The sequence below is a fragment of the Cydia amplana genome, chromosome 27, assembly GCF_948474715.1.
Source record: "Cydia amplana chromosome 27, ilCydAmpl1.1, whole genome shotgun sequence".
NCBI classification, from domain to species: Eukaryota; Metazoa; Arthropoda; class Insecta; order Lepidoptera; family Tortricidae; genus Cydia; species Cydia amplana.
In genome coordinates, this window is record NC_086095.1 from 937,096 (window position 1) to 963,877 (window position 26,782).

Here is a 26,782-nt window from a genome sequence, read left to right on the forward strand (position 1 = left end):
AGGAACTAAAGCTATCAGAAAAAATAAAAGTTAGTATTTACGTAGATATATACAATACAATACAAATCCTCATCATTGCACCTCCTCAGAATAAATGTACCTACATAGAAACACAAATAATAAATGAAGACAGAGATAAACAATAGGCGGCCTTATGGCTAAAGAGTGATCTCTTCCAGACAACCTTAAATATATGATTCCTTTTTAGTGATTATTTGTTGATCCTCTTCTTCTTCTTCCTCGCGTTGTCCCGGCATTTTGCCACGGCTCTTGGGAGCCTGGGGTCCGCTTGACAACTAATCCCAAGAATTGACGTAGACACTAGTTTTTATGAAAGCGACTGCCATCTGACCTTCCAACCCAGAGGGAAAAATTGGGATTAGTCCGGTTTCCTCACGATGTTTTCCTTCACCGAAAAGCGACTGGTAAATATCAAATGATACTTATTTCGTACATAAGTTCCGAAGAACTCATTGGTACGGGCCGGGGTTTGTAAGTTAATATTTTTGAAAACGACCTACTCATATTTACAGGAATTTACTATTTCCAAAATGAAAGAATCTTTTCGTTTCTTGTGAAATTTTCGTAAAACTTCCGAGAACTTTTCGACTTATTCGAAATTTCCCACAACTTGTTAATTTTTATTGCAGATTTACTTTTATGATTTTTAAATATGTTAATTTCAGATCCAGCATATATATTAGTCGATATAAAACGGGACGACAAGATGGAGGAGTAAGTATTAATTTCATATTCTTCACATTATGTTTACTGACGTTGTATTACAGTCGCCATGATATATCTCGGATCGGATCATCACAAATATCTGAACACGCCTCTATTGTCAAGGCGTTAGAGTCAGATATTATTGAGCACCTCGGCCGCTCCGATATATCTGAAGGCGACTGTACCTGCACATTGCACAATGCGATTTATGTTCAGTTATCTTATTTAAGCCTTTAACAGTCGCGATTTAAAAACCAGCGAAGTGCGAGCCGGACTCGCGCACGATGGGTTCCGTACCATTACGCAAAAAACGGCAAAAAATAACGTTTGTTGTATGTGAGCCCCACTTAAATACTAAATTAGTAAATTACTATATTATCGTTTGTTGCAGAAATTCAAACGAAGATATTCAAGGCATCGTAAAACTTATATACAATGGGAAACCAATTAAAATCAGAAGCGAATACAGTTCTGAACCAACAACTCCTGTAACAACAACAACAACAACAACGAAAAAAAAGAACAGGAAAACGGTAGAAAATACAATGAAAAATGATGTTGAAGATTTCGCTGATGTGTTAAAAGATAAGTTCAAAAATAGACACCTGCCAGATACCTACTTAAAGACCATTACAATGGAGTATCTTAAAAAGTTTGAAAAAGCTAACGATTCTATGTCTACAATTGAAAAGAAAAAAATACGAATAAAAAGAAACCTCGAATCGTCTTACGAGAAGCAAACGGAAACGCCTCACGGTCCTCACACAAAGGACGACGATGAACTTTTTGTAGAAATAGAAACGCACTTCGATAAGTCCGGACTAGAAGGAGAGAAAAAACGAAAGTTAGTAATGAGTCTTATCGAAAAAATAAAGAACGCTATACGTTCAAGTCGTGAAAATACATCAATGGCGCACGCCACGCAAAAAGACAGGAGTCAACGTGAGCCATTATTAAAAAGAAACCAAAGTCCACTTGACCGTGAAGCGATTGCAAGTCCCGTCCAACCTACCCCAAATCACTCCAGCGTATATAGGACTTTGGATCCTATTAGCAAATCTATGCCAATAGCAGACCGGTTACCACTCGTTGCTAATCAAAACGGTCAAACATGGAAAAAACAAGATTCTAAACCAAAATTCCTTAGTAGTACAAAATCTATAAATTCGGCTGAACTAAATCAACTAGCCGTTGATTATAGAAAAGATATGAGATATCCTGCAATACCTAAAAGGGTCCAACTTCCCTTATCGATTGATTCGAGTCAAGAAAACACAAATGCAGAGGACCTTGGTAAATTACAGCTTCTTTTTAAAGACATAGAAGGCACCGGGTTCTCTATTGGCTATAATCAGTATGTAGATCAAGCACCAGATCCGGAAAGTATTAAATTATTCCATGGAATTGAAGATATAATAAAAAAGTATCACCAGAAGAATGATAGCCCTGACCAACTCGGAGATCACGAAGCGTACGAAATGTATGGACAGGAAATGAAAAAACGAGAGGTCAAAAATGATGAGACAGCTCTACGAACAAAAAGGTTTGTTATGAACAGACAAAATATGAGAGAGTCCGTTAAAAAAGTAAATCAGCATCGTAAAAATGAATACAACTACATTTACAACAACCATTACCGCTCTTTCAATACCTATAAAGAAGTACACGATGTTTATAAAAGAAGTACTGAATTTCGAGGAAATAATTTACAAGGCATTATTTTGAAAAGAAAAGGGAAATCATCACTAATGAACCCGCGTAGAAAAAGGCGCTCTGTCTCTCTCCAGACGATTATGAATTCCAATAAGAAGATGAAGCTCAATAAATATTTAAACACAAAAGCTTTTCCACGACAGAAAAAAATCTACAGAAAAACCAAACGGAGCAAACGGGAGGTAGATAATATCAATGCTATTGATAAAACTGGATTTAGTGAAAATAATGACATGTTCTTAGTTTTTGGTGGAGATGTCTATAATGATAACATTGCAACTAGGCAGAATCAAAAACCAGATCTATTTTTTATTGAAGTAATGAAATCAACGCAAGAAAATCCCCTTCTTAGAAATAAACCTCTATTTCAACCAAGCAACCAACCATTCAGATCACGTATTTCAGAAATAAAAAAACAGGATGCGCATAATACAAATCCTATGTTTTTTAAAAGCACGTCAAATGATTTTATACACATACAAGAAAATAAAGAAAGAAATAAAAGACAACTTCACACATTAAGAATAATCGACAGAGATATGGGTCAAAGAAACTCTGATATATATAGAAATCAAGACATAATAGCTGAACTAGATGGACCACAAATAATGAACAGCGAAAATGAAGAAAGAGGGGACGAATATCACTTTAGCACGCTGAACAATATACCAAATATGTACAAAGATTCATTAAATTCTGAGCATGACACTTTAATATTCTCAAATAAAAATCCGACATGGCAACGAATGATAGAAAATCCGCTTATGGCAAAATACCCTCATATATTTAAAGAAAAAGAGACCAGAGAGGATCGATCGCTCTTAAAAAAATATCATCGAAGTAAAGAATCTAATACTCCTTTTGATAATGAAGATATTTATCAGTCTTCAAATGTGCAAGACTTATTAAAAGCTGTTGTGCCATCTCATAAGAACAACTACAAAGTTAGCATTAGGCTAATACCTCGTCAGAATGAGAGTTATGCTGAACCAGGGTTTAAAGAAATTCACACCAGCATTAATAAGTCTTATAACAAAAGTGGTTTACTCTATTCATCACAAGTTAACGTTACCGAAATATCTAAAGTTGAAATAGCTGATGATAACATAAATAGAACCCATATCTGCAATCATCATTTGGAATCAACAACACCAAACATTAACGAAACTACGAGTCCCTTACAAATTGAAAGTGGTCTTAGAAATAATATCCTAGTTGATAGACAGAATGACGAAAGAAATAAAAATGTCACAACAGAATCTAACATGCGAATGAATTTATTGGACATCATTATACCATCTAGTCCACGTAAAATATTTCATTTAAGTGTTGCTGATTTAGGCAAGCTCCTTTGTAACACGATAAAGTCACAAAATTCAGAAAAGTCACCAACAAGTTCAGCAACACAGACAGAATATTATACGCAAAAGACAACTATGTCCACTACGACACTAGAGCCGACGACAACGGCAACGACTATTAAAGCGGAAAAACATTCTACTCACGCCACAACGACTGTCGATCCTATAAAGATAAAACTGCTCAAAGTAATGTCACAGAACCAACAACTGACAAGCCATATATTGGATCGAATAGACCGAAACACTGACATTTTACAAACATACCTATCAAAAATTACAAGTGAAATAGCTAAGCTACCTGACATTTATACAACTACGACAACTACGACTGAAAAAGTCCCTGTCACAGAAAAGACAAATACAAAACCAGCCGCAACGCGTCCTCAAATGATAAATTCGTCACCTTTACTGAAAAACCGTATAATGATTGACAGAACGGCGGACATACCCATAAGTACCATTAATAGTGATCCAAGACAAAACGGACAACCAAAATATTTTATGGACACTATTTTTTTAAATAACTCGACTGTGCCGCATAAGACAGCAGGCACTGGGTCGCATGTGAAAGAAGATACCAATCGACTAGATGAAGACACAAGTAAGCTTAATGCTGATCTCATTTCGAATATCAATTCGGACCCAGCGCAGGCGTTCGATAACAACCGTATATTTAATAATGTTAATAACAATGCGATTGTACAGAATAACTCCACTCGCTACTAACAAGTGTGACGTGCCGTACTTTGTATATAATTTGTAGTGTACATGTTTTATACTAACTTTCTAATAAATAATCAATAATACATGTGTCAAATTTCATTTCTTTATTATTAACACCAGGATATGCTTTGCAAATTATGGTAGCAAATGTAAAAACAATGATTTGATCAGTCGACAACAAAACGAAGAAATCGAGGGACTTACCATGCTGTCCTTAATGATGCGATTATATTTAGGACCTAAACGGAATCGCTAAAGGTAGTACACCAAACGAACACCAAATGTTCTACTACATAAGTAATGTACATAATATTTTCTACAAAAAAGATTTAGTACACTTTTTCGCTAGAATTAATATTTTAGTGAAAAGACGTAGCATTTATTTTATAAGGAATCTCAAATAGATTATTTACGTAAATAGTTATTTGTACAACAAGAGATCAAAGTTTGATATTTCTTCGAGTGCTTATTTTGAGTCCCGTGCAAGCGAAAGATTCTATAATAGATTCACGAGCGTAGCGAGTGAATCTAATTTAGAATCTTGAGCGTAGTAAGGGACTCAAAAGCGCACGAGATGTAAATAACTTTGATCTCGTGTAGTACACAACATTTTTCACCTCAGCAGTGAGAACATATTAGAGAACCCGAAAAATGTATTCCTTCTTCATCACTTACCTCTATTCACTCATGTTTTCTTAAGATATACCAACAATTAAATTTTCACCTCAGCAGCTCGAACCCTTGGTACTTTGCTACTTAAAAACAGTGAGCAAAATCGCATTTTGCTCACTGAGTGAGCAAAATCGCATTTTGCTCATTTTGTCTCACTCAGTGAGCAAAATGCGATTTTGCTCACTGTTTTTAAGTAGCAAAGTACCCTTGTTCGAGCTGCTGAGGTGAAAAGATAATTTTTTGCTGTGGGCTACCGTTTACGAGTTATTTACGAAAAACTAAAAAAAAACGACCCTAGAACAAATTATACGTAACTTTCCCACTTTAATAGATTTTAAAATATTGATCCTAGCGAAAAAGTGCACTGAACCTTTTTTGTAGAAAATTTAATGTAGATTACTTACCTGGTAGAACATTATTTTCTACGGGCCACCGTTTAAGAGTTATTTACGAAAAACTATAAAAAGGGACCTTAATTTCCTCCAGCACCATAACCAAACCATAACGAAGAAAATGGCTCAACCATCTAACCACTAAAATTATATGAATTTTATAGTGACATCTGGTGACGTACTTTGTGTAATCGGAAGTCAACTTTACGCAATAGTATGTTGTCGGGGGCAAAATATAGAAATCGCCTGCATCTTTACTGACGTTAACTACATTTCTAGTGTCCCCCCCCCCCTGGGGAAGAGTGATAGAGAGACACAAAGCGATTCGATGGCGAAGCGATAGCGATCGTCACCTTGGCTAGGCCGCCTGTTTCCATACATTATTTAAGTTTCGATTACCTAGGCCCCCAGACCAGCACGTTTGTATCATAAAACTGAATAATCTACAAAGTACCTAACAAACATTAATTTAATGGTTTAAAAACGAATCAAGGAACTGTTTTTAACTATATTTGCAATGTTATACTTTAACAAACTAACTAAATAACAGCTAGTAAACATATGAAAAGTAGGCACTTTTACCTACAAGGAACTAAGATTTATATTTTGATAAAATCAGTAAAAGCAGGAAAAACTGAACACAACGGCAATCTCTTTACAGAACATAAAATAATGAAACACGAAGAAAACAAAAAAGCGTTAAACACAAAACCAAAGAGATCGATAAAAAGAGAAGATAGCGATGAAAATCTACCAGAAGTACGAAGAAAAATAAAAAAAACATTGCGAGAAATCAAAAGAGCTTGGAAAACTTTCTGGGACGTACATTTCTTGTATATCGTGCGCGCTGTTCAGAGAGAGATAAGAAACTTGGGGCCAATCAGGAAATGGTATCCGAAGTGGGATTTCTTAGTTGATTATTGGCATAATAAATTCGATGGTCTGCCCAAGCCAGAAGCTGACAGGGCCATCTCTAAGTCATATGTGTTGGTGATCAAACAGATATATGGGTAAGGTCTATTATTTCCTAAGGTCCAGCCATACAAACGAAACCTCCAAAATTTGCCACTGAAATTTGAACCTAAATTGTGTAGAGTAGAGTTGATTATGCGTTGTTTGAAAATTGAATACATCTAGGTATATTTATATATTTCGGGGATCTCGGAAAGGGCTCTGAGTATTTCGATAAAATTTGCTATAGGGGTCATCCATTAATTACGTCACACGTTTAGAGGGAGGGAGGGGGTCAAGAAAATGTGACATGTTGTGACATGGACATGGGGGAGGGGGGGTCACAAACATTGTGATGTCACTTTAACTTCATCAGTAACCGAAAATTAATTTAATATTTTTTTATTCGCTGTACAGTTAAATAATGAGATTCTGGATGTAACTTTCGTTGTGTTATAAAATTACTAATATTTATATATCAAAAATATTTTTTTATTAAAAAAATAATGCCGAGTTAATATTGTCGATTTCGTTGAAAACAAAATTGCCTAAAATGTGACGTTACACCAGGGGGGAGGGGTTTGCAAAATGTGACCAAGTGTGACAAGGAGGGGGGGAGGGGTAAAAAAACCTAGAAATACGTGTGACGTAATTAATGGATGATTCCATATGGGGGTTTTCGGGGGCGTAAAATCGATCTAGCTAGGTCTTATCGAATAAATGATTATGATTATGATTTTCTCCGGGAAAACGCGCATTTTTGTATTTTTATATGTTTTCCGAGCAAAGCTCGGTCTCCCAGATATTAATATTTATAAGTACTTAAACAAAACAGTGTTGTTTAATAATTTATTTCTTTCCAGAATTCAACTAAGGGATGAAGATTTGATACCAGTATATTACTCTTATTTGAAACCACAGCCCGTACCATGAGTCATTGACAGTGTCAAAACTAGGGCTCCCGGGATCCGTGTTACACGCCGAAACGAATACCCGTGTTCTTAAGCCCGGCGGTGCTAAGAACACGGTTTACACGGAACCGCCGGGATCCGGATACGTCTCCAATAAACGTTCCCAAGACACGTTTCTCAGATACGTATCTCCGTTTACACGGGTACTTAACACCGGCCCGAACGGATCCGAAACAGTTTGACCCAATCAATGCTCTAGGTCTGGGTATGCAAGGTCTAATATTGAATGTTGACTTCAGATGAACTCGTTCGGCGTACGAATTTTTTAAAATTATTTATAACTGTGTTGATATAACATATTTAGCCAACTATACAATATATGAATCAAAGTAGGTGTCCCTATATTCTATATTGTCTACTATTTTTAATATAAAACCTCGAGTAGGTTTAAAATTAAAAATACTCAATAGTCTCTAGTTTAAAACCTTAATTTTTTTACTATGATTGCTGGTAATGTTTATCGCAAATAAAAGATTCTTATTCTTAATCTTATTCTTTAATTTCATTACATAATTATATTTCAAGAAAGAAAGAAACACATTTTATATAGTGGTATAAGTAATATAGTTTCGTGAAGAATAGATGTGCAGACAAATACTACCTATATTAGTTAAAAATAACAGTTAGAAAATAATTATGAATTACTTTGTGGTTATTTGTTATTTTTATCAATTTACTGCTGCGCGAAAACAGCAAATCTGCCAACGACGCAAAAAAAGTACACACAAGCGGCATTCGAAACGCTACCTTGGTTACCTTGCGATTATATTGCTACATACATTAAGATAGATCTCAAAATTGGTAATCATTCATGTTCACGTGGGTCACTTTCACACGAGTGTTCAGGTAATAAATGCCGGCCGGCGCGGTGGTGTTCCATTCATTAGAACGTGTTGTTTTCCAATACCCTTTTGTCTGATATCGCCGAAAACAATTAGGTTCCCAAACCATTATCAAAACTGCCACAGCCAATTATAAGCTTTATGTCGGTGTAATAAGGTGAACACGTCTATACAAGAAATTGTAACAAATGCAGCGGCAAACATTTAAGAAGTAAATGTTTCCCATTGTTTTAAAGCCGCACAGCCCGCACCACACTAAAAAGCATTTTCTATGATAAGAGGGAGAGAAAAAACAATTAGAATGAAAAAGAAATAAATATGATTTTTAAAATATTGTGTTTAAGTATTTAGTATGATTCCAGTTCGCCACTTAGTCGATCAATTCATAAAATACAGTCTTTCCAAGTTACTTTAATTTAAAATAGTTTTTGTTTTGTTGCTAAATATTGTAAATAATATTTATTAATACAGTCTTAAAGTTCATTTTATATGATAATAAGATGTAAGACTTTTCGCAAATTCTTATTGCATTGAATTTTCGCACATTTCTTATTGGCAGATACACATGATTATTCTTTAATTTTTACATAGTTTACTATAATAACACTAAGATGTCTGGCTTACGTATAAAAAATAATTAGATTAAAAAATATACATTTCTTATTGACAGAAATATACAGAAATATACCTATTCGAGAAAACTCATATATACATTGTAGGTATATCAGTGATATGATTGACAATTGATTGAATTTTTACTATATACTTATAGGACTTATATCTACAGATTATTAAAAATGCATGGCCAGATTTTATCGTGTACAGTCTTTATAGTTACTCTTTATTGCTTTTATATTTTATTACTAGCACTTTATATTTACTGCTATCAAGTTATAATATAATAAACCATATAGTCTTTATAAAATACTGTTTTGATAAGTAGCATAGGTATACTGCATTTCTAATTTTCTACTTGTATTGCAACATTGCAAGCAAAAGCTACCTGCTCAGAAAAGGGTTTTGTAAACCGTTTATTGGATATCGACTCTACGAACAACGGAATAAGGTTAAATATGACAGAAACTCGTCATAAATCTTTTGTCTATTCATTTTTAGCTCTTAAGTACGCCGGTTCGTTCCTTCGCTACTCGTCAAGGACGTGTCCGGAGCCACGGGTAAATAAGATCCGTTTCTTCGAATACCCGTTTATCCGTGGAGACGGATCTTAATTACACGTTTGGTCTTATATTACAATTACAATTGGTCTCATAATAAAAATTGCTCAGTATAATCCCAAAACCTCCCTGGCAACGGAAATGCAGTTATTTTTTAGCCACCCTGTATACAGGATGGTCCAAACCTTGACGTCAAAAAATTTTTTTTAGAATCCTCGTCGTTGGTTATCAGAATATACCCCATGTATGTTAGCCGATTTTTCGTAGTTTTCGAGTTTAACTTTTAACTTTTGTTAAGAAATTCCGGGGTGAAGCTTTGCGTTGCTTTTATGCCTTCTAATAATTGTTCGTGGTACTTATTTGCACTGATAACATGAAATAGCGATGGGGAAGTGACCCCATAAAATAATAGTAGAAATAACAAAAGAGGATTTTTGTAATGAATTACTAATTTGTAGCTTTCCACCTCAGTTCGTTTGACCGGCGACTCTGACAAATTATGACTATTAAGTATCACTTTTTTGACCTTTTAAAAAAACGTAGGGTCTAGCAGTTTCTAAAATAACCAAAAGTCCTTGAAATCGCTTGTATTTTTTATTTATTTAGGTAAGGGCAACATCTAAGCTTGACATGCTTGAACGTAAAAGTTTGTCTTTTTTTTTCAACTCAGCCAAGTGAGGATGCTGATTTTTTTTAGCAACTGTGCCGTTTGTCAATGATTATGTTACAAAAAGAAATATTCAAAAAAGTTCAATAGTTTTTTTTTAATAAATAATTGCTTCACCCCGGAATTTCTCAAAAAAAGTCAAAAGTAATAAAAATAAAAATCATAATTCGAAAACTACGAAAAGTCGGCTAACATACATATTCTGATAGCCCACAGCGTGAAGAATCTAAAAAAAATTTTTGGACGACAAGGTTTGGACCAACCTGTATAACACATGCCGTGCCAACATCGCTCGTTCTGTGATACTAGAATGCCGTGAAAAACCTGTGTCAGGTATTGAGAGCATTCTATCCAGAGTTTCGGTGTGGGATCGGGAGAATTTAGTCCAATTCAATCCAATCCAATTCAATTTTGGACGACAAGGTTTGGACCAACCTGTATAACACATGCCGTGCCAACATCGCTCGTTCTGTGATACTAGAATGCCGTGAAAAACCTGTGTCAGGTATTGAGAGCATTCTATCCAGAGTTTCGGTGTGGGATCGGGAGAATTTAGTCCAATTCAATCCCACCAAGGCTCAATTTTGCGCGTTTACCGCTAAGAAAAGCTCATTTTTCAAGGCACAACCCTTCCCATGTCAGGGAGTATTGGGAGCCTCGCGGTGTTGACATCTCCATCAGTGACGTCCAATAATTTCGTAGCCACCTTGCTGGGTAGGCTGCGCTCGTATCCAAAAAACTTGGTGTGCTCAATAAAGGGAGGCGATACTTTACTCTGGGGCAGACAGATCCATAGGCGTACCCACGGTGGGGCAAGGTGGGGCAGTTGTCCCACCCTGGTCTCTGACCATAAGCTAAGAATCTCTGTTTCAACCGTACCCTGTTACAACCTCCCCAGCCTCCCCTACTTCTGCCCCAACCCCTTAAAAAATGCTGCGTACGACCATGGACAGATCCCATATAATGAGTACTGCTGTCACCTTTGGGCAGGAGCACCTAGATGCCATCTTGGTCCCTTCAAATCAGTCCAAAGGCGCGCTATGAATAGTCTACGATCCCAAACTTACAAGCGATATTGATAAAGATAAGATAAGATAAAGATAAAAGATAGTTTATTCAAGTAGGCATAATTACAATGCGCTTATGAACGTCAAATAAAGCTAGGTAGACCGGCTCCAACCCTACACCTCTGCCCCGAGAAGATTTAAATCCCCCCTCAATTGGAGGAGGGTATCCCATTATGGGACCGGCAACAAACTCGGCGGGACACATCTTTTCAAAAATAATTACATCTCATTGAATCTTCAAGTCTAAGGAGATCTCCAAAAAAGAACTGTATAAGTTTTAAAATGGTCGGCAACGCGCATGTAACGCCCCTGGAGTGTAGACGTCCATAGGATGCGGTGACCGCTTACCATCAGGTGAGTCGTAAGCTTGTTAGCCGATGGACTAAAAAACCACTTATTTGTCTTTAATCAAAAGTAAACTTTAATAAGTAAAAAGTAACCCTTTCGTTAGTTCATTTCGTTTTGGGGGGGGGGGAGGCGCAAATTTGGAGCCTGCCCCGGGCGCCATATCCTCTAGCTACGCCACTGGGAACGGGCCAGAAAACCGTGTACGTGTTATTCGGAAACGGGTATTCTAAACGTGTAAACGAAACACGGACTCGACCGCGAGCCCTAGTCAAAACTGACATAAACGCTTTCGAGAAAGTAATTTACTTTCTATACATCTCGCTTGCACTAATACGCGAGTACGAGCGAGATGCATAGAAAGTAAATTACGTTCTCGATCACGTTTATGTCAGTGCAAAACTGGTGGTAGTGGTACTGAAAAAGTCGTCACCTAGTTTTCAAGAATCGGACAATGCGAAAACGCTCTTACGACTAAGGGTCACTTGCACCATTTCACTAACCCGGGGTTAAGCGGTTAAAGCGTTAACCAAGTGCCAAATTGTACTGGAAACCGTAGTAACTCCAGGTTTAACCGGTTAACCCCGGGTTAGTGGAATGGTGCAAGTGGCACTAAGTGAATTAGCAATAAGTAACAAATAAATGTTTATTACGAAATCTTGTTTTTTTTTAAAGTGGGTTACACTATAGTCCGGCAAACACAACTTGTCAGTCACTAACATAGAGAAAAAAATACATAGAGTGCTCACTCCATACATCAGTTTTAGTACCAAAAAGACTATTAGCATCTAGCATCAAGTAGCGGAACTATCAGTACTGCTACTTGACAATAGATGTAGCACCGACCGGAAAGTCTTATGCTGTTGAGATAAGACTTTCTGGTCGGTGCTACATCTATTGTCAAGTAGCAGTACTGATAGTTCCGCTACTCGATGCTAGATGTAAACACTGAAATTAATAGTCTGAACTGATGTATGGAGTGAGCACTCTATGTATTTTTTTCTCTATGGTCACTAAGAACCAGGCTCCGTAGACAACATGCCAATCGCTAACGCTCCGTAGCGAACGAAACAACTGTCACTGTCACACTAATATGGAAGAGTGATAGAGAGACACAAAGCGATTCGATGGCGAAGCGCAAGCGATCGTCACCTTGGCTAGGCCGCCACGAGTGTCGCATTTTTTTTGCGATAGAGATTGGAAATGGTAGGCCAATGTACGCTGAAGCATGTTGCTGCGCGCAAAGGTAACATGTTCATATGCGACTTTGGAAACAAATCAAATTATTCTATTAATTGGTGTTTTTTAAGTAATCACAGTGCTATATATAAATAAAAAAATAAAAAATTATAGGACATTCTTACACAGATTGACTAAGTCCCACAGTAAGCTCAAGAAGGCTTGTGTTGTGGGTACTCAGACAACGATAGGTAGGTATACATATATACAAATACATAAATACATAGAAAACACCCAACTCAGGAACAAATATCTGTGCTCATCACACAAATAAAAACCCACTAGGCCAGACCAGTCGTATAAATTATCCCCTTAATTAAGCCCTCCAGTGGTGAAGGCCGGATTCGAACCGGCGTCTTTAGCAATCCGGGCTAACGCCTTTCATATGATTGTCGCTGATCATAAACTATATAGTCGTCTTATCTTAGGATGCATTTTATACCTAACAATAATGATTCACTTGTAATCATCATCATTAACCAATGACCTTTCCGGGCATTAGGCGACCACAGCCATTCATATAGGTACCTATGCGTCATCAACTCATGATCATTAATGACTGGGAAATGTAGTACTTGTCATTAATGACGAAAGGATTGAGTTCACTAGGCTGATACTACGGAATGTCTTTGTACCCCTCTACGACACCTTAAGAGGAAAGGGGAAGGCCGCTTCTCCATACAAACGTAGTCCCCATTTTCTTCTCTTTATATTGACATTATGGTAAATATTTTTAGATAATTTGACGCCCCTACGTTTGACTTCGTTAGATTTTTTAATTACTTATTATAAGAGTAAGAAGTGAAAAACAGGTTTTTTACTAATTTTTAAATGCTAATAACTCTTCAAAATTTTAAAAAGTACAGTCAGTAATAAAAGTATGTATCCAAAATGAAGTTTTAGATCGAACGAAATCCGACACAATTATCCTAACCTCCTATGGCCCAGCCATACAAATAATATTTCCGAAATTTGCTACTGAAATTTGAACCTCTTGTGTAGGGAATAAAGCTGATTTTGATTCGATAGAAAACTGAACGAAGCCAAAGAGATGCAACTTTATTCCAATTGAATATGATTTAAATTTCATGGAACTGAATAAGTACTATAAGTAGGACCTTGGACCGTAGGAGTCTTATGCATTGAATTACAAACAGACAAACTAATTCTAATGATCAATATCACGAAAGATAAAGCCGAAGACAGATAAAAATTCAATTAATTCTAGTATATAAACCGAGGTTTAAGGTGTTATCTCACAAATTAACTTAGTGTTCCAATCATGAAGATTCTACTGGTGAGTTGGGTGTTCTATATTTAAATCAATTAAATCAAATATGCTTACCTATTTCCAATAAAAATAAAAAAATATCTGGAAGACTTAGTTTGGCTCGGAAAACTTATAAATCTCAAAAATGCGCGTTTCCCCAGGGATAAGACATAGATCTATTTTTCGCCTCCGAAAACCCCCATATAGCAAATTTCATCTAAATCGTTAGAGCCGTTTCTGAGATCCCCGAAATATACATACAGTGAGAGCCAATAGTCCGAGGCTGAAATGATACCTTTCACCCGAGTTAAACACTCTACTTTTCATTTCGAATACGGATACGAAGAAAGTAAATAGCATGTGTTTTTTTTTAAAACGTGACTAACGGCCATATTCGAACTTTAAGATACGTCAAATACTAGAGATTGAAACGATATGGAATAGATATGTCAGTGTCAAACTAGTGTCAAAAGTGACGCGTTTGTTTGAAGAAGTAGATATTTTTATAGTAAATCTTAAGGGTATCTTCAGTTAACAATTCAGGCAAAAGTATCGTTAGTTATGAAAAGGGGAGTTAAATATCAGAATGGAAATTGTATTTATAACAAATACATTGAAACCCAAATTTCACTTGCTTATCGTAAAAAATATACATATACTCTAATATACTCTAGTAAGTAATAAAATACTCTAGTGCAGAAACGTAAAAATCATAAAAAAATCATAAATTATTTTCTGCTCACCTTTTAGAACAACAATGACCCTCTTTCAGAGCATGAGAAATGAAAAAGATAATGTATGACGATGATGTTTTTATTTTGTTATTTTTAGGTATCATGGGCGCTCTTATTATTCGGAGTGAGTCTGAATTCAGGGCATTATATCCGGCAGGCGGAGGTAAGAACTTTCCCTCACTCTCACTTCACTTCATTTATTTTTTAGGGTTCCGTACCTCAAAAGGAAAAAACGGAACCCTAATAGGATCACTCGGGTTTCTGTCCGTCCGTCTGTCACAGCCTATTTTCTCCAAAACTACTGGACCCAAAGATTTGTGACCCAAAGATGGACGTGTAACGTAAATAAATGATTTTAAAATATGGATGCCATTTGTGGGGGGTAAATGAGAAAATTAAAAATAAAGATTTTCAAACAATATCGTGTTACATATCAAATGTAAGAGCTCATTGTAAGAATCACAATTTTTTTTTTTATATAATTTTAGGATAAATAGTTTAGCAGTTATTCAAGAAAATAGCCAAAAAATGACCATCCCCCCCCCCCTTTATCTCCGAAACTACTGGGTCTAAAATTTTGAAAAAAATACACAAAATATGTCTTTACCTATAGATGACAGGAAAACCTATTAGAAATGGGCAGTCAAGCGTGAGTCGGACTTAATGTACGGAACCCTTAGAACGCGAGTCCGACTCACACTTGGCCGGTTTTTTTTAGTTACTTTGATTACACACAAACTAAACATACTACCAGAGAGAAATAAGTAAAGAAAGAGTCGTAACTCCATACATCAGTTTTCTTACCAAAACGCGAGTTATTTCGTTAGTCGACATCTTCGACTCGAGTTCCAGCAGGCGTTCTACATGACATTAAAGCTCTCCAAAGGGACTCGACGTGTTGGATCTATATCCCCACGCAAGCCTGTCAAAAGACCGGGATGTATAGGCCCGTGAAATAAAAAAGAAAACAATGATAATAGATTCGGACACGAGACAAGAGGGCGCAACTATTTCAAGCTAGGGATTATACAGTAACGGATATTGGGGTTTTCCAATCTATATTGGCGGAACCCCTATCAAAAAGTGCGAAATATGTGTAGGTACCTACAGTTTTTTGATGTTTTTGTTTAGTAATACTCGTTGAAATTCTTTGTTATAGAGGCTCAACGGAGCCGACATGTCTTTTTGATAAAGGCTTCTTTTAAATTAGTAGATTAGAAAGAAAAAGAAATGATAATAGATAGCAAACCTCGACGGCGTTGGCGGGAACTGGTGGGAGACGTGTCAAGACCGGGATACGAGAAAAGGGAGGAGGGAGGCCTTTGCCCAGCAGTGGGACACTCTAGGCTCATATAAATAAATAAATAGATAGCTTATTAGTCAAGTATTTTCAGGATGCCAGCAGTATATATCAGGTTAAGGACGACTCCTCTGGTGTCAGCTTTGTTAACCCGAAAGAGGATAAGTGGACGCTTCGTGACATCCTGTACTATCACATCATTGAGCGGCCTCGCGAAGTAAGTACAACACATACTTTTATAACTAAGACGGGACTTAATCGCGTAAGACTTAGTGTAAGGCCTGAGTGGACGCTCGCTCGGCGGGGCGTGCAGCGCGGCTGTGGGCTCACGCGTGATGTGAGAAGCGTGCACTAAGGCCGCTCCTATACGTGCGCATTTGTTTAACATGCACGCCGCACGCCCCGCCCCGCTGCACGCCCAACATGAGCGTCCTCTCAGGCCTTACACTTACGAACTACCCGAATTTGATCGCAAAACCCGGCAGCAAGAAGATTGATACAATACTCGCCAGTCTGCCTGTGACCATGAACGTAACGTCACGTTCGAAACGTCAGGCCATAAAATAAACGTAATTTTTACGCGATTAAGTCCCGTGTTAGTTATAAAAGTCATCATCATCTCCCATCATCTTCATCATCTCATCACCTCATCATCATCATCATAATCCTCTGTCTTTTCTTTCCATTCCAAGGAACCCTAAAATCTCCCTATTTTCAGAAACCCGCTGTAACTGAGCGCTCGTTCACCAACAGCCACGGCTACCAGTTCTTCGATCTAGCACCATTGCTAGAAGACTCATACGACAATCATGATGACGATGATGATGGAAGCTATGTGGAACAGGCAGATGGAGAGGATCAGGCTGAGGACATTGAGAACCACGAAGAGGTAATGATCAGGGACCGGAATTCTTGTGGCAGTTTGAATTCTCATTAGAGACTTCGCATTCGATATCTGCTTCTTAGTCGGATACTCTTGTCAGAGCAGTCGTGGCCATTGGGGTCGTTGTACGGCTTTTTTCGTTATTTCCCGCCATCCTTCTCTATTTTCTGCATTCCGCACGCACAGATTTAAAGGTGATCCGGTGAGATTTTTAACTTGGTCGGTCCATCGCATTGAGGGCCGCAATCTGGGTCTTGTGCCACCCACTCTGCACTGAACAACAAGCCCTCCATGGCGTCGTCTTCCCGCCGGCGCCGACTTTCGATATACCGATATCGATATAATGTAAAATACAACATATTAAAAAAGATTAAAAGTAGAGGTAAATAACAAGCGGTCTTATCGTATCGCACTTGTGTAACGATTTTTTTTACTATGAACTAATCTAGCTAGTTGATACATGTATTCTAAATGCCGGTAGAATCAAAGAAAAAGTACTGACTAGGAATGCATCACCTGTGATTTCGAAACAAGCCGTTTACGCACGCACGACTAGTTAGGTATAATCCTTTAATTAAATCGTGCCAAACATAACCTAACCACAACCTTTTCAGTTAAAAAATGACAAATCACAAAACATACATATCTTTTATTACAGGAACCAGAATTAACTACGACACAAAAACCGCTTACAGATCAAGATGTGAAGGAAGTAAGTTGATATTTAGTTGAACTTATTTGAAATTTAAATCAGGCAACAAGGCATATAGGTATTACAAATTAAATACTTACCTACCTAACAAATATTTATTTATTTATTTACTTGAATTTATTTTTCCCCGGTATGTCACTCCGGGACATCCCAGCGTCTAGCCAAGGATATGATATAGATTTTTCTCTAAATTCCTAAAATTTCACCAAAAAATTAACTTATTTTTGTAATTTTTTTAAAAGAGTAATGAGTAAAAATCAATAAATTGCATGCGGCGAGTTTGTTGAATGTATCAACTGTGTCAGATGTTACGAGAGAGGATCCCTCGGCCACACACGCAGCAGGTGTATGCTCCCCCAAGTGGGCGGGGGCCTGCTCGTGGCGCCTCATGCGTTTCTCTTTTAATTAGAACGTTAAACCCTATAGAAGAATGATGAAATCATATCAGTTATCTCTGTCTTACACGGGGGCTTCTCGCTCGCACCAATTGTGCGTACAAGTCTGAGCGAAATGAACGCGCGACTGACAGGTAACTGATATGATTCCAATATTTCCAATATCATTATAATATCGGTATGATGTCAGAGCACGTTCGAATTAGCCTGTTACTCGTATACATAATAATATAATAAAACACCCAACAAGCACACTATAGCTTGACCGTTTATGTTACAGGCTTATAAGGCAAGAAGCTATCTTTTCGACCAAATGCGGCAACGATATGCAGTGAAACGAATGGTAATTTTAGTCAGCTTTTAGTTCTTTTACTTTTAATCTAATGTTGGCAAGTTCAAGTTCCAGAGAGGTATTTTAGCGAACGCGAGTGTGTGTACTCATAAAAAACTTGCATTCGCGAATATTCGCGATGTATTTGCATTTTCGTTTGCGGTGGTGGCCTAATAGCGGTAGGAGCGTGCGACTTGCAATCCGGAGGTCGCGGGTTCAAACCCCGGCTCGTACCAATGAGTTTTTCGAAAAACTTATGTAAGAAATATCATTTGATATTTACCAGTCGCTTTTCGGTGAAGGAAAACATCGTGAGGAAACCGAACAATAAGGCCTAATTTCCCGTCTGGGCCGGAAGGTCAGATGGTAGTTAAAACTAGTTAGTAACTGGTAGTTAAAACGCTTTCGTAAAAACTACTGCCCACGCCAATTCCTGGGATTAGTTGCCAAGCGGACCCCAGGCGCCCATGAGCCGTGGCAAAATCCCGGGACAACGCGAGGAAGATGATGATGATGATGATCTATTCGCATTTTCGTTTATCTCGCTACTCGTACGAGTGTGTAGTTGCGAGTTGAGAGTTAACAAAAAGTTTTAAAGTAATAAACAAAAATTATTAGCATGCTACGAATATATGCATTAATTTTATTATTGTTTAACAGGCTGTACCTGAAACTTCTTTAAATAGAAGAAAAAGACAAGCGGAAATGGAGGTAAATATCGCTATTCATTTGGGGCATTATCTATGAAAAGGGACCTTATTGTCGATGGCGCTTACGCCGCACAGCGTCGCGCGGCATTGTATTTATATCGGAGCATCGTTAATAATGGCGTAACCGCCATCGACAATAAGGTCCCTTTTCATAGATAACGTCACATATATGAACACAAACAGACTATGAATGTATTTCGATTTCAGTCGGCTCCCGACGCACCAAGCTATACATCAGATGTTGACAGCAAAGCAGCCTACATACAGCCGAATACGTATGGAATGAATCTCAATGGTGACCAAGGATATGTTTGGAACGTACGTCTCTTTTTTGTCTTCTAAGACTAAAGGATGACTCGCGCTAGACCGGGCCGGGCCCGGGCCGAAATTGTTTTATGACGGCTGATCGGTGATCACGTGGTGCTTTCCACAGAAAACGAAGCGCCGGAAGCTCCGGCCCGGCCCCGGCCAAGTCTAGCGTGAGTCGTCCTTAATAGTCTAACTAATGTTTACAGAATTTGAACAATTCGCCAACATACTACGAGCTCGGATCGTCTAACGGAAAACGTAATGAGGTACGTCAAATAATTAAATAGATAGGTACCTACCTAGTTACTAATATAATGAATGAATGAATGAAATGAATGAAATCGTTTATTTCAGGCAACTAGTGGCCCATACATAAATACCTTAAAACTAGCATACATATTATAAAAATATAACTAAACACTAAAAAACACATTATGATAATACCTACTACAGCGACATCTACCGTCAGAACGTTACACTTTTTTCCACTTTTAAATCTACCGTATGGGATCATCCATTAATTACGTCACACGAATTTCTAGGCTTTTTACCCCTCCCCCCTCCTTGTCACACTTGGTCACATTTTGCAAACCCCTCCCCCCCTGGTGTGACGTCACATTTTAGGCAATTTTGTTTCCAACGAAATCGACAATATTAACTCGGCATTATTTTTTTAATAAAAAAATATTTTTGATATATAAATATTAATAATTTTATAACACAACGAAAGTTACATTCAAAATCTCATTATTTAACTGTACAGCGAATAAAAAAATATAAATTAATTTTCGGTTACTGATGAAGTTAAAGTGACATCACAATGTTTGTGACTCCCCCCGCCCTCATGTCACAACATGTCACATTTTCTTGATCCCCTCCCTCCCCCTAAACGTGTGACGTAATTAATGGATGACCCCTATGTTGTTTATAAATTCCATAGTAATTATTCATTTTATTTTATTTAATGCATGTTCATTATAATATGTAAATGTTTTGAAAAGATGTGTCCCGCCGAGTTTCTTGCCGGTCCCATATTGAAATACAATACATACCTACTCTCTTACAATTTATTAAAAAAATTTAGGATTTAAATCTTCTCGAGTAGGTATAAAAATAGGTAAAAAAGGTGGGGCTTAAAAAAAGTGGAGATATATTTCTGTAAACTAAGTACCTAACTGAACATTTTTACAGGGATCATCCGGTCCACAAAGTCAAGAAAACTCGCCACCGTCTAGTGAAAACGCCTACATTCCCCTCGCTATACCAAACGAATCAGAAAGCTCTGAAGATATATACATTATTACTAACAGACCTAGCGCGCAGCCGTTAGAAACTGTACCAGAGACAAATCCTGAGCTTAGTAATGAAAGTCCAGAACCAATTAATGAAAATCCAGGACCGATTAATGACAATCTAGGACCGATTAATGATAATCCAGAACTAATAAATGAAAATCCAGAATCTAGTGACAGTGAAGCATATTACCCCGTTGAACCAATCATAGGTGACGATAATTCAAACCTCAAACCAGAAAACGAAGGTTTTACTAATGGACCTTACGAAAACCCAGAACCTATTCCAGTACAGCCAGGAACTGCTGAACCAAGTGTTCCACAACCTGAAGCGATTGAGTACCCAATAAGTGAAAATACTGTTAAGGAATCGAGTGAAAGTGAAAATACTGGATACGGGCAACTGGGGAAAACTAAGATAGATAGTTCGACTGAAGAAAGTTCCGAAGGAGACCGATTTAAGGTAGGCTTAACATAACATCTTTTAGTCCTAAATATTGGAGCCCCGCACCGATAATTTAACCTCTAGTGAGTCTAGTGGCCCACCGTACAAGGAAAATTGGCAATGACATGAACCTCAAACGGTTAAGAAACTTCAATTAGGTAGGTACCTTACCTACCTATATAGGAGTAATTCTCAAAATAGTGGCATCTTAACCTGTCATCGAGTTTTTGAATTGAATGTATCTTTATTTGCCCTTTTTCATGTATTGTATGTTATTGTATTGTGTGTCATGTAATGTATTAATGCAGTTTTTCTTGTTACTAAAATCGATGACATGGTTCATAAGAAGAGATCGTCGTATGGTCTTATAGTTTCAGATTTTCCCATACTGACCGATCTAAATGTGCCATCCTGTATATATTTTTTTACAACAATATTCACGCACGATGTTTGTCCAAGGATATTTTCACTGTTAACCTGTACCAACCTATACATGCGCGGTATTGCATCTGACTCATACACAGAAAATTTTATTTAGATCATAACTATGGTAAAATATTAGGTAAGTATCAAGCTAACCATCGTAGGGTACCATCATGACCCATTTGTCGTAGTTTCGTAGAGACAAGTGGTTAAAGGCAGACATCTGGGGTTTTGTAACGGTTTTTAATTTGGAAATTTGAAATTCATTCCATGAAATTGTCTACAGTTGTTCTATACAACGCGAATTTTAGAAGATTTGTAATTACAGGACTTTCTTTCTCTATTAATGTTAATATTACTGTTTCAGGACATACCAGTGGCCCCTACACTTCCGCCTCTGAACTACGAGGGCCTGCCCGACTACATCAGAGATGCCATTTCATCTTCGGAAAAACCGGTAAGTTTTACATACAACATTTCTACTCATTCTATTTTCTATGTTGACCGTTAGCGATGGTCTCCTTTTAGCTTGGGCAAAAATGCTTTCGTATCCGTATCATATCCGGATGTTCTGCAGGACGCAATTTTCAACCGAAATTCGTTAAATTTTGTAAGCGTCCGCTGATTGAATAGATTTCTTTGTAATATTGTCTTCGGTTAGATTTGTTTGGATTAGTTTTTATATTTTTCTTAAAAATGGTGGAGCCTAGTGTGAAGTAGCAGTACCTACTGATGAATCCGCTATTTGACGCTAGATGTCGACTACGAAAATAACAAGCGTTTTGGCTTTGAGAAAAAAATACATAGATTGCTCACTTGACAATAGATGTAGCACCGACCGGAAACTGTAATGGTCGGTGCTACGTCTATTGTCAAGAAGCAGTACTGATAATTCCGCTACTCGATGCTAGATGTTGACTATGAAACTAATAGTATTTTTGGTACCAAAACTGATGTATGGAGTGAGCACTCTTGTCTTACTATATTTCTCTATGGTTTTGGTAAGAAAACTGATAGCACTCAATGCTTAGGTACTTATTCTATTATACTTACTTTCTCTACTCCTTAGGCGTCCTACGAACAGACCGACAACCCCTACACCAACCCCCAACCGAACCCGGACGACAAACAAGTCCTGCAAAACCAGATGGAGGGCATATTCGCTACCATGCGGCCAGTAGAAGACATTCCTAAGACGTATGGCATGAATCTCACTTCAGAGAGCGGCCATGTTTGGAACGTAAGTAGGAAATTAAGTAATCCATTAAAGATGACTCACGCTATACTTCGTTTTTTTTAGCATTAGAAATTTGGTATACAATCTTGATGTGTCTTTTAATTGAAAAACACATTTTTAAAATAAGTTACGGTAAATACGTAACAATTATGAATCTAATACGATCTTTTATAGTCTTCTGCTTTCATAAGTAATAGTTATTGATTTTTAAAGTGTTTTTCAATTAAAAGACATGTCAAAATCGCTTATCTTCTTTCTAATGCTAAAAAAAACGAACTATAGACGGACCGAGCCAGGTCCGAGGCGTCCGCTACGTCATTTTCTATGACGGCTGATCGGTGATCGGTGAGTCGGCCCGGACACGGCCCGGTCTAATGTGAGTCATCCTTTATTTTCCTAACGTTGTCCCGGCCTTTTGCCGCTTCTCATGTGCCTGGGGTCTGCTTGGCAAGTAATCCCAAGATATTATGTATATTTTCTTCTATAGTTGGTTATTGACTATGATAAAGCGCTTTATAAATAAATATTATAATTCTTCCGTTACAGGACATGGTGAACCCACCAGTTTCGCATAACGTTGGTTCACCAAGGAAATCGGTAGAGGTAAATAAAATAATAGAATACTGTCCTATTACACAAATTAACAACCCCACAATAAGCTCAAGGCTTGTGTTGTGGGTAGGTAGTTAGGTATTCAGACGTCGATATTATATATAACTAGCGACCCGCCCCGGCTTCGCACGGGTTAACAAATTATACATAAACCTTCCTCTTGAATCACTGTATCTATAAAAAAAACGCATCAAAATCCGTTGCGTAGTTTTAAAGATCTAAGCATACATAGGGACAGACAGACAGCGGGAAGCGACTTTGTTTTATACTATGTAGTGATACAAATATTTAAATACATAGAAAATACCCATGACTCAAAAACAAATATGTCGCTATCGCTTTTCGGGCATAATTTAAACATTTACTTTCTAGGAACACAAAGAACAGCCTCCAGCGCCAGTGTCCGAGCAACCAGAAATTCAGGAACCAGAAAAAGAGCCTCTGCCTAATCCAGAAGTTCCAAACCAAGAACCAGAGACACACGAGAGCGAAGAAGATAAGCCCATTCAAGAGCTCGCTGAACCAGAGAAAGAACCAGAAGAACCTTTTGCTAACCCTAGCGAGGAAAACCATGAACCTCCAGCTCCAGAAAATGAGAAACCAATTGAAGAACCGGCTGAACCGACACGACCCTTAGAACCTGAAGCTGAATCTGAAAATCCTGAGGTTCAGGAACCAGGTAACGAAGAACCAGAAAATCCTGAACCTGTACCTGAATCAGGAAACGAAGAACCAGAAAATCCTGAACCTGTACCTGAACCAGGAAACGAACCAGAAAATCCTGAACCTGTATCTGAACCAGGAAACGAGGCAGAAAATCCTGAACCTGAACCAGGAAACGAAGAACCAGAAAATCCTGAACCTGCACTTGAACCAGGAAACGAGCCTGAAAATCCTGAACCTGAACCAGGAAACGAAGAACCAGAAAATCCTGAACCTGCACCTGAACCAGGATACGAGCCAGAAAATCCTGAACCTGTACCTGAACCAGCAAACGAGCTAGAAAATCCTGAACCTGTATCTGAACCAGGAAACGAGCCAGAAAATCCTGAACCTGAACCAGGAAACGAAGAACCAGAAAATCCTGAACCTGCACCTGAACCAGAATACGAGCCAGAAAATCCTGAACCTGCACTTGAAGCAGTAAACGAGCCAGAAAATCCTGAACCTGTACCTGAACCAGGAAACGAAGTACCCGAAAATCCTGAACCTGTACCTGAACCAGGAAGCGAGCCAGAAAATCCTGAACCTGTACCTGAACCAGAAAACGAAGAACCCGAAAATCCTGAACCTGTACCTGAACCAGGAGGCGAGCCAGAAAATCCTGAACCTGTACCTGAACCAGGAAACGAGCCAGAAAATCCTGAACCTGTACCTGAACCAGATAGCGAAGAACCAGAAAATCCTGAACCTATACCTGAACCAGGAAACGAGCCAGAAAATACTGAACCTGTACCTGAACCAGATAGCGAAGAACCAGAAAATCCTGAACCTATACCTGAACCAGAAAATCCTGAATTGGTACCAGAGCCAGGAAACGAAGACACGGAACAAACCAGCGAAGAGCCCGCTGAAGAATCGAATGAAGAAAAAGATAAACCGGATATTATGAGCAAACTGCTTAAGAGCGTAAGTATCAAACCACAAGGATTATATTATAATTATTAAACTTTAAGAGTAAAGGATGACTCACGCTATACCGGGCCGTGCCCGAGCCGGGACGTCCGGCGATCACGTGGTGCTTTCCATAGAAAACGAAGCGCCGGAAGCTTTGGCCCGGCCCCGGCCCGGTCTAGCGTGAGTCATTTCTGAAAATTTTTAAATCGCGCCTTTTCATTCGCGTTTTACATTTGAAGATAAAATACATTTTTTTTTTAATTTTTCTCGTTTGTTCAGTTTAGTGTTATAAAAAAAATTCGGCCCACCAATGTTTGAAAAAATCCTATAACATTGTTTCTTATGATATACCGGTATGGTGAAAAATTAAAAACAAAAAAAGGAAAATGTTAAATGTTAATATCTAAATTTTATTTATTTAATTACAGGAACAATTCTGGAAATGGCTAGGAGAATGGACCGCGACATACATGGAACTTTTAGAGAAGGTACGTTGCATTTTTAATTATAAACTGTGTCCTTCTGACTTATAAAAGTACTAAATATTATAAAAACTGTTAAAAAAATATATTTTTTGAATGATTGTGATCATGTGATGCCTACATCTACACTGTGTGATTCACTAGATTATATTGATGAATTTACTAATTTTCTAATTTTTACACAGCATATAAGGATAATAGCAATCCAAGAAATATGCAACCGCGAGAAATCTGGTGAACAAATGTGCCTCCTGGACGACCAACCTGAAAATAATGATGATGGAGTCATAATCAAAGATAGAAAGATCATTGTAGACGGTAAAGAAATAGATATAACACACACGGACAACTTAGACAAAGATCTGAAGAGAGGTCATCAAAACAATAAAGGGGATAGTGATAAGAAAAATAAAAATGAAAATAAGATAGAAGCATCGACAATCTACGGTAATTCAGTAGGAAATGAGAAAGTAACAAATGTGTTTATATTTACGACTGACCTAGCTGATGAGGTTATAGATAATTTAAAACCAGCAGATGAATCTGAAGTTGATTTCCTAATCGACGATAGGATAAAGGAAGAAAATAAGGAGAAATCCTCTGAAGATGAGACTAACCAATCAGAATCATTAGGAAATAATGAACCTAACACGAGTGAAGTCAATGAGGAAGGAGTTGATAATGAAGAAACATATGAAGGTGAGGTTAATAAGGAAGAACCGAACGAAGAGGGTGAATCAATTAAAGAAGTTATCAAAGAAAGTGATAACGAAGAATTAAACAAAAACGAATTAAATGAAGGCGAAAATGACATAGAAGAGTTAAATAAAGATGCAAATGAACCTAATAAAGAAAAACCCGCGAGTAGCACCGAAGAATCAGAACGTGAAGATGATTCAAAGCTAGAAGAGAGTGAAAGAGAATTAAATTAGAAATCTATACTCGTACGCTTTAGCTTTTAGGTAAAAATAAGGTTATAATAGTATAAGAAAACTGACTCCAATTTGTCAGCTGAATATTTCTATGTTTTAGGTAGGTATATAATGTTTATTTAATCATTTTAACTATTTGTATACGTAGATTAGAATTGTATTTAACTATTTGCACGTTCTTAAAAAAATATTGTTGTGACGTATGTCATAGAGAAAAGAATACATAGATTGCTCACTCCATACATCAGTACTAA

At 37.6% G+C, this 26,782-nt stretch overlaps 2 protein-coding genes across 2 annotated transcripts; both read left to right on the forward strand.

Moving 5' to 3' along the window:
- LOC134660387 (uncharacterized) lies at positions 1 to 7,412 on the forward strand. The gene is made up of 4 exons (XM_063516121.1): positions 1 to 29; positions 687 to 735; positions 1,118 to 3,747; positions 7,402 to 7,412. The coding sequence occupies exons 2-4, from the start codon at positions 728 to 730 to the stop codon at positions 7,410 to 7,412; spliced, it is 2,649 nt and encodes an 882-aa protein (XP_063372191.1). The 5' UTR covers positions 1 to 29; positions 687 to 727.
- A 6,714-nt stretch (positions 7,413 to 14,126) lies between these two features.
- LOC134660388 (titin-like) lies at positions 14,127 to 26,528 on the forward strand. The gene is made up of 15 exons (XM_063516122.1): positions 14,127 to 14,141; positions 16,243 to 16,365; positions 16,867 to 17,037; positions 17,086 to 17,211; positions 17,690 to 17,743; positions 19,130 to 19,180; positions 19,387 to 19,497; positions 19,695 to 19,754; positions 20,680 to 21,243; positions 22,016 to 22,105; positions 22,718 to 22,888; positions 23,432 to 23,488; positions 23,870 to 25,126; positions 25,543 to 25,602; positions 25,782 to 26,528. The coding sequence occupies exons 1-15, from the start codon at positions 14,127 to 14,129 to the stop codon at positions 26,526 to 26,528; spliced, it is 3,657 nt and encodes a 1,218-aa protein (XP_063372192.1).
- Positions 26,529 to 26,782: the final 254 nt, after the last annotated feature.

What these genes read in the sequence shown, in the direction of transcription:
- LOC134660388 (XM_063516122.1), top strand. An exon ending in ACCAAGGATATGTTTGGAAC is followed by an intron (nt 19,498 to 19,694) that starts GTACGTCTCTTT and finishes TAATGTTTACAG; the next exon opens with AATTTGAACAATTCGCCAAC. An exon ending in AGAGCGGCCATGTTTGGAAC is followed by an intron (nt 22,889 to 23,431) that starts GTAAGTAGGAAA and finishes CTTCCGTTACAG; the next exon opens with GACATGGTGAACCCACCAGT.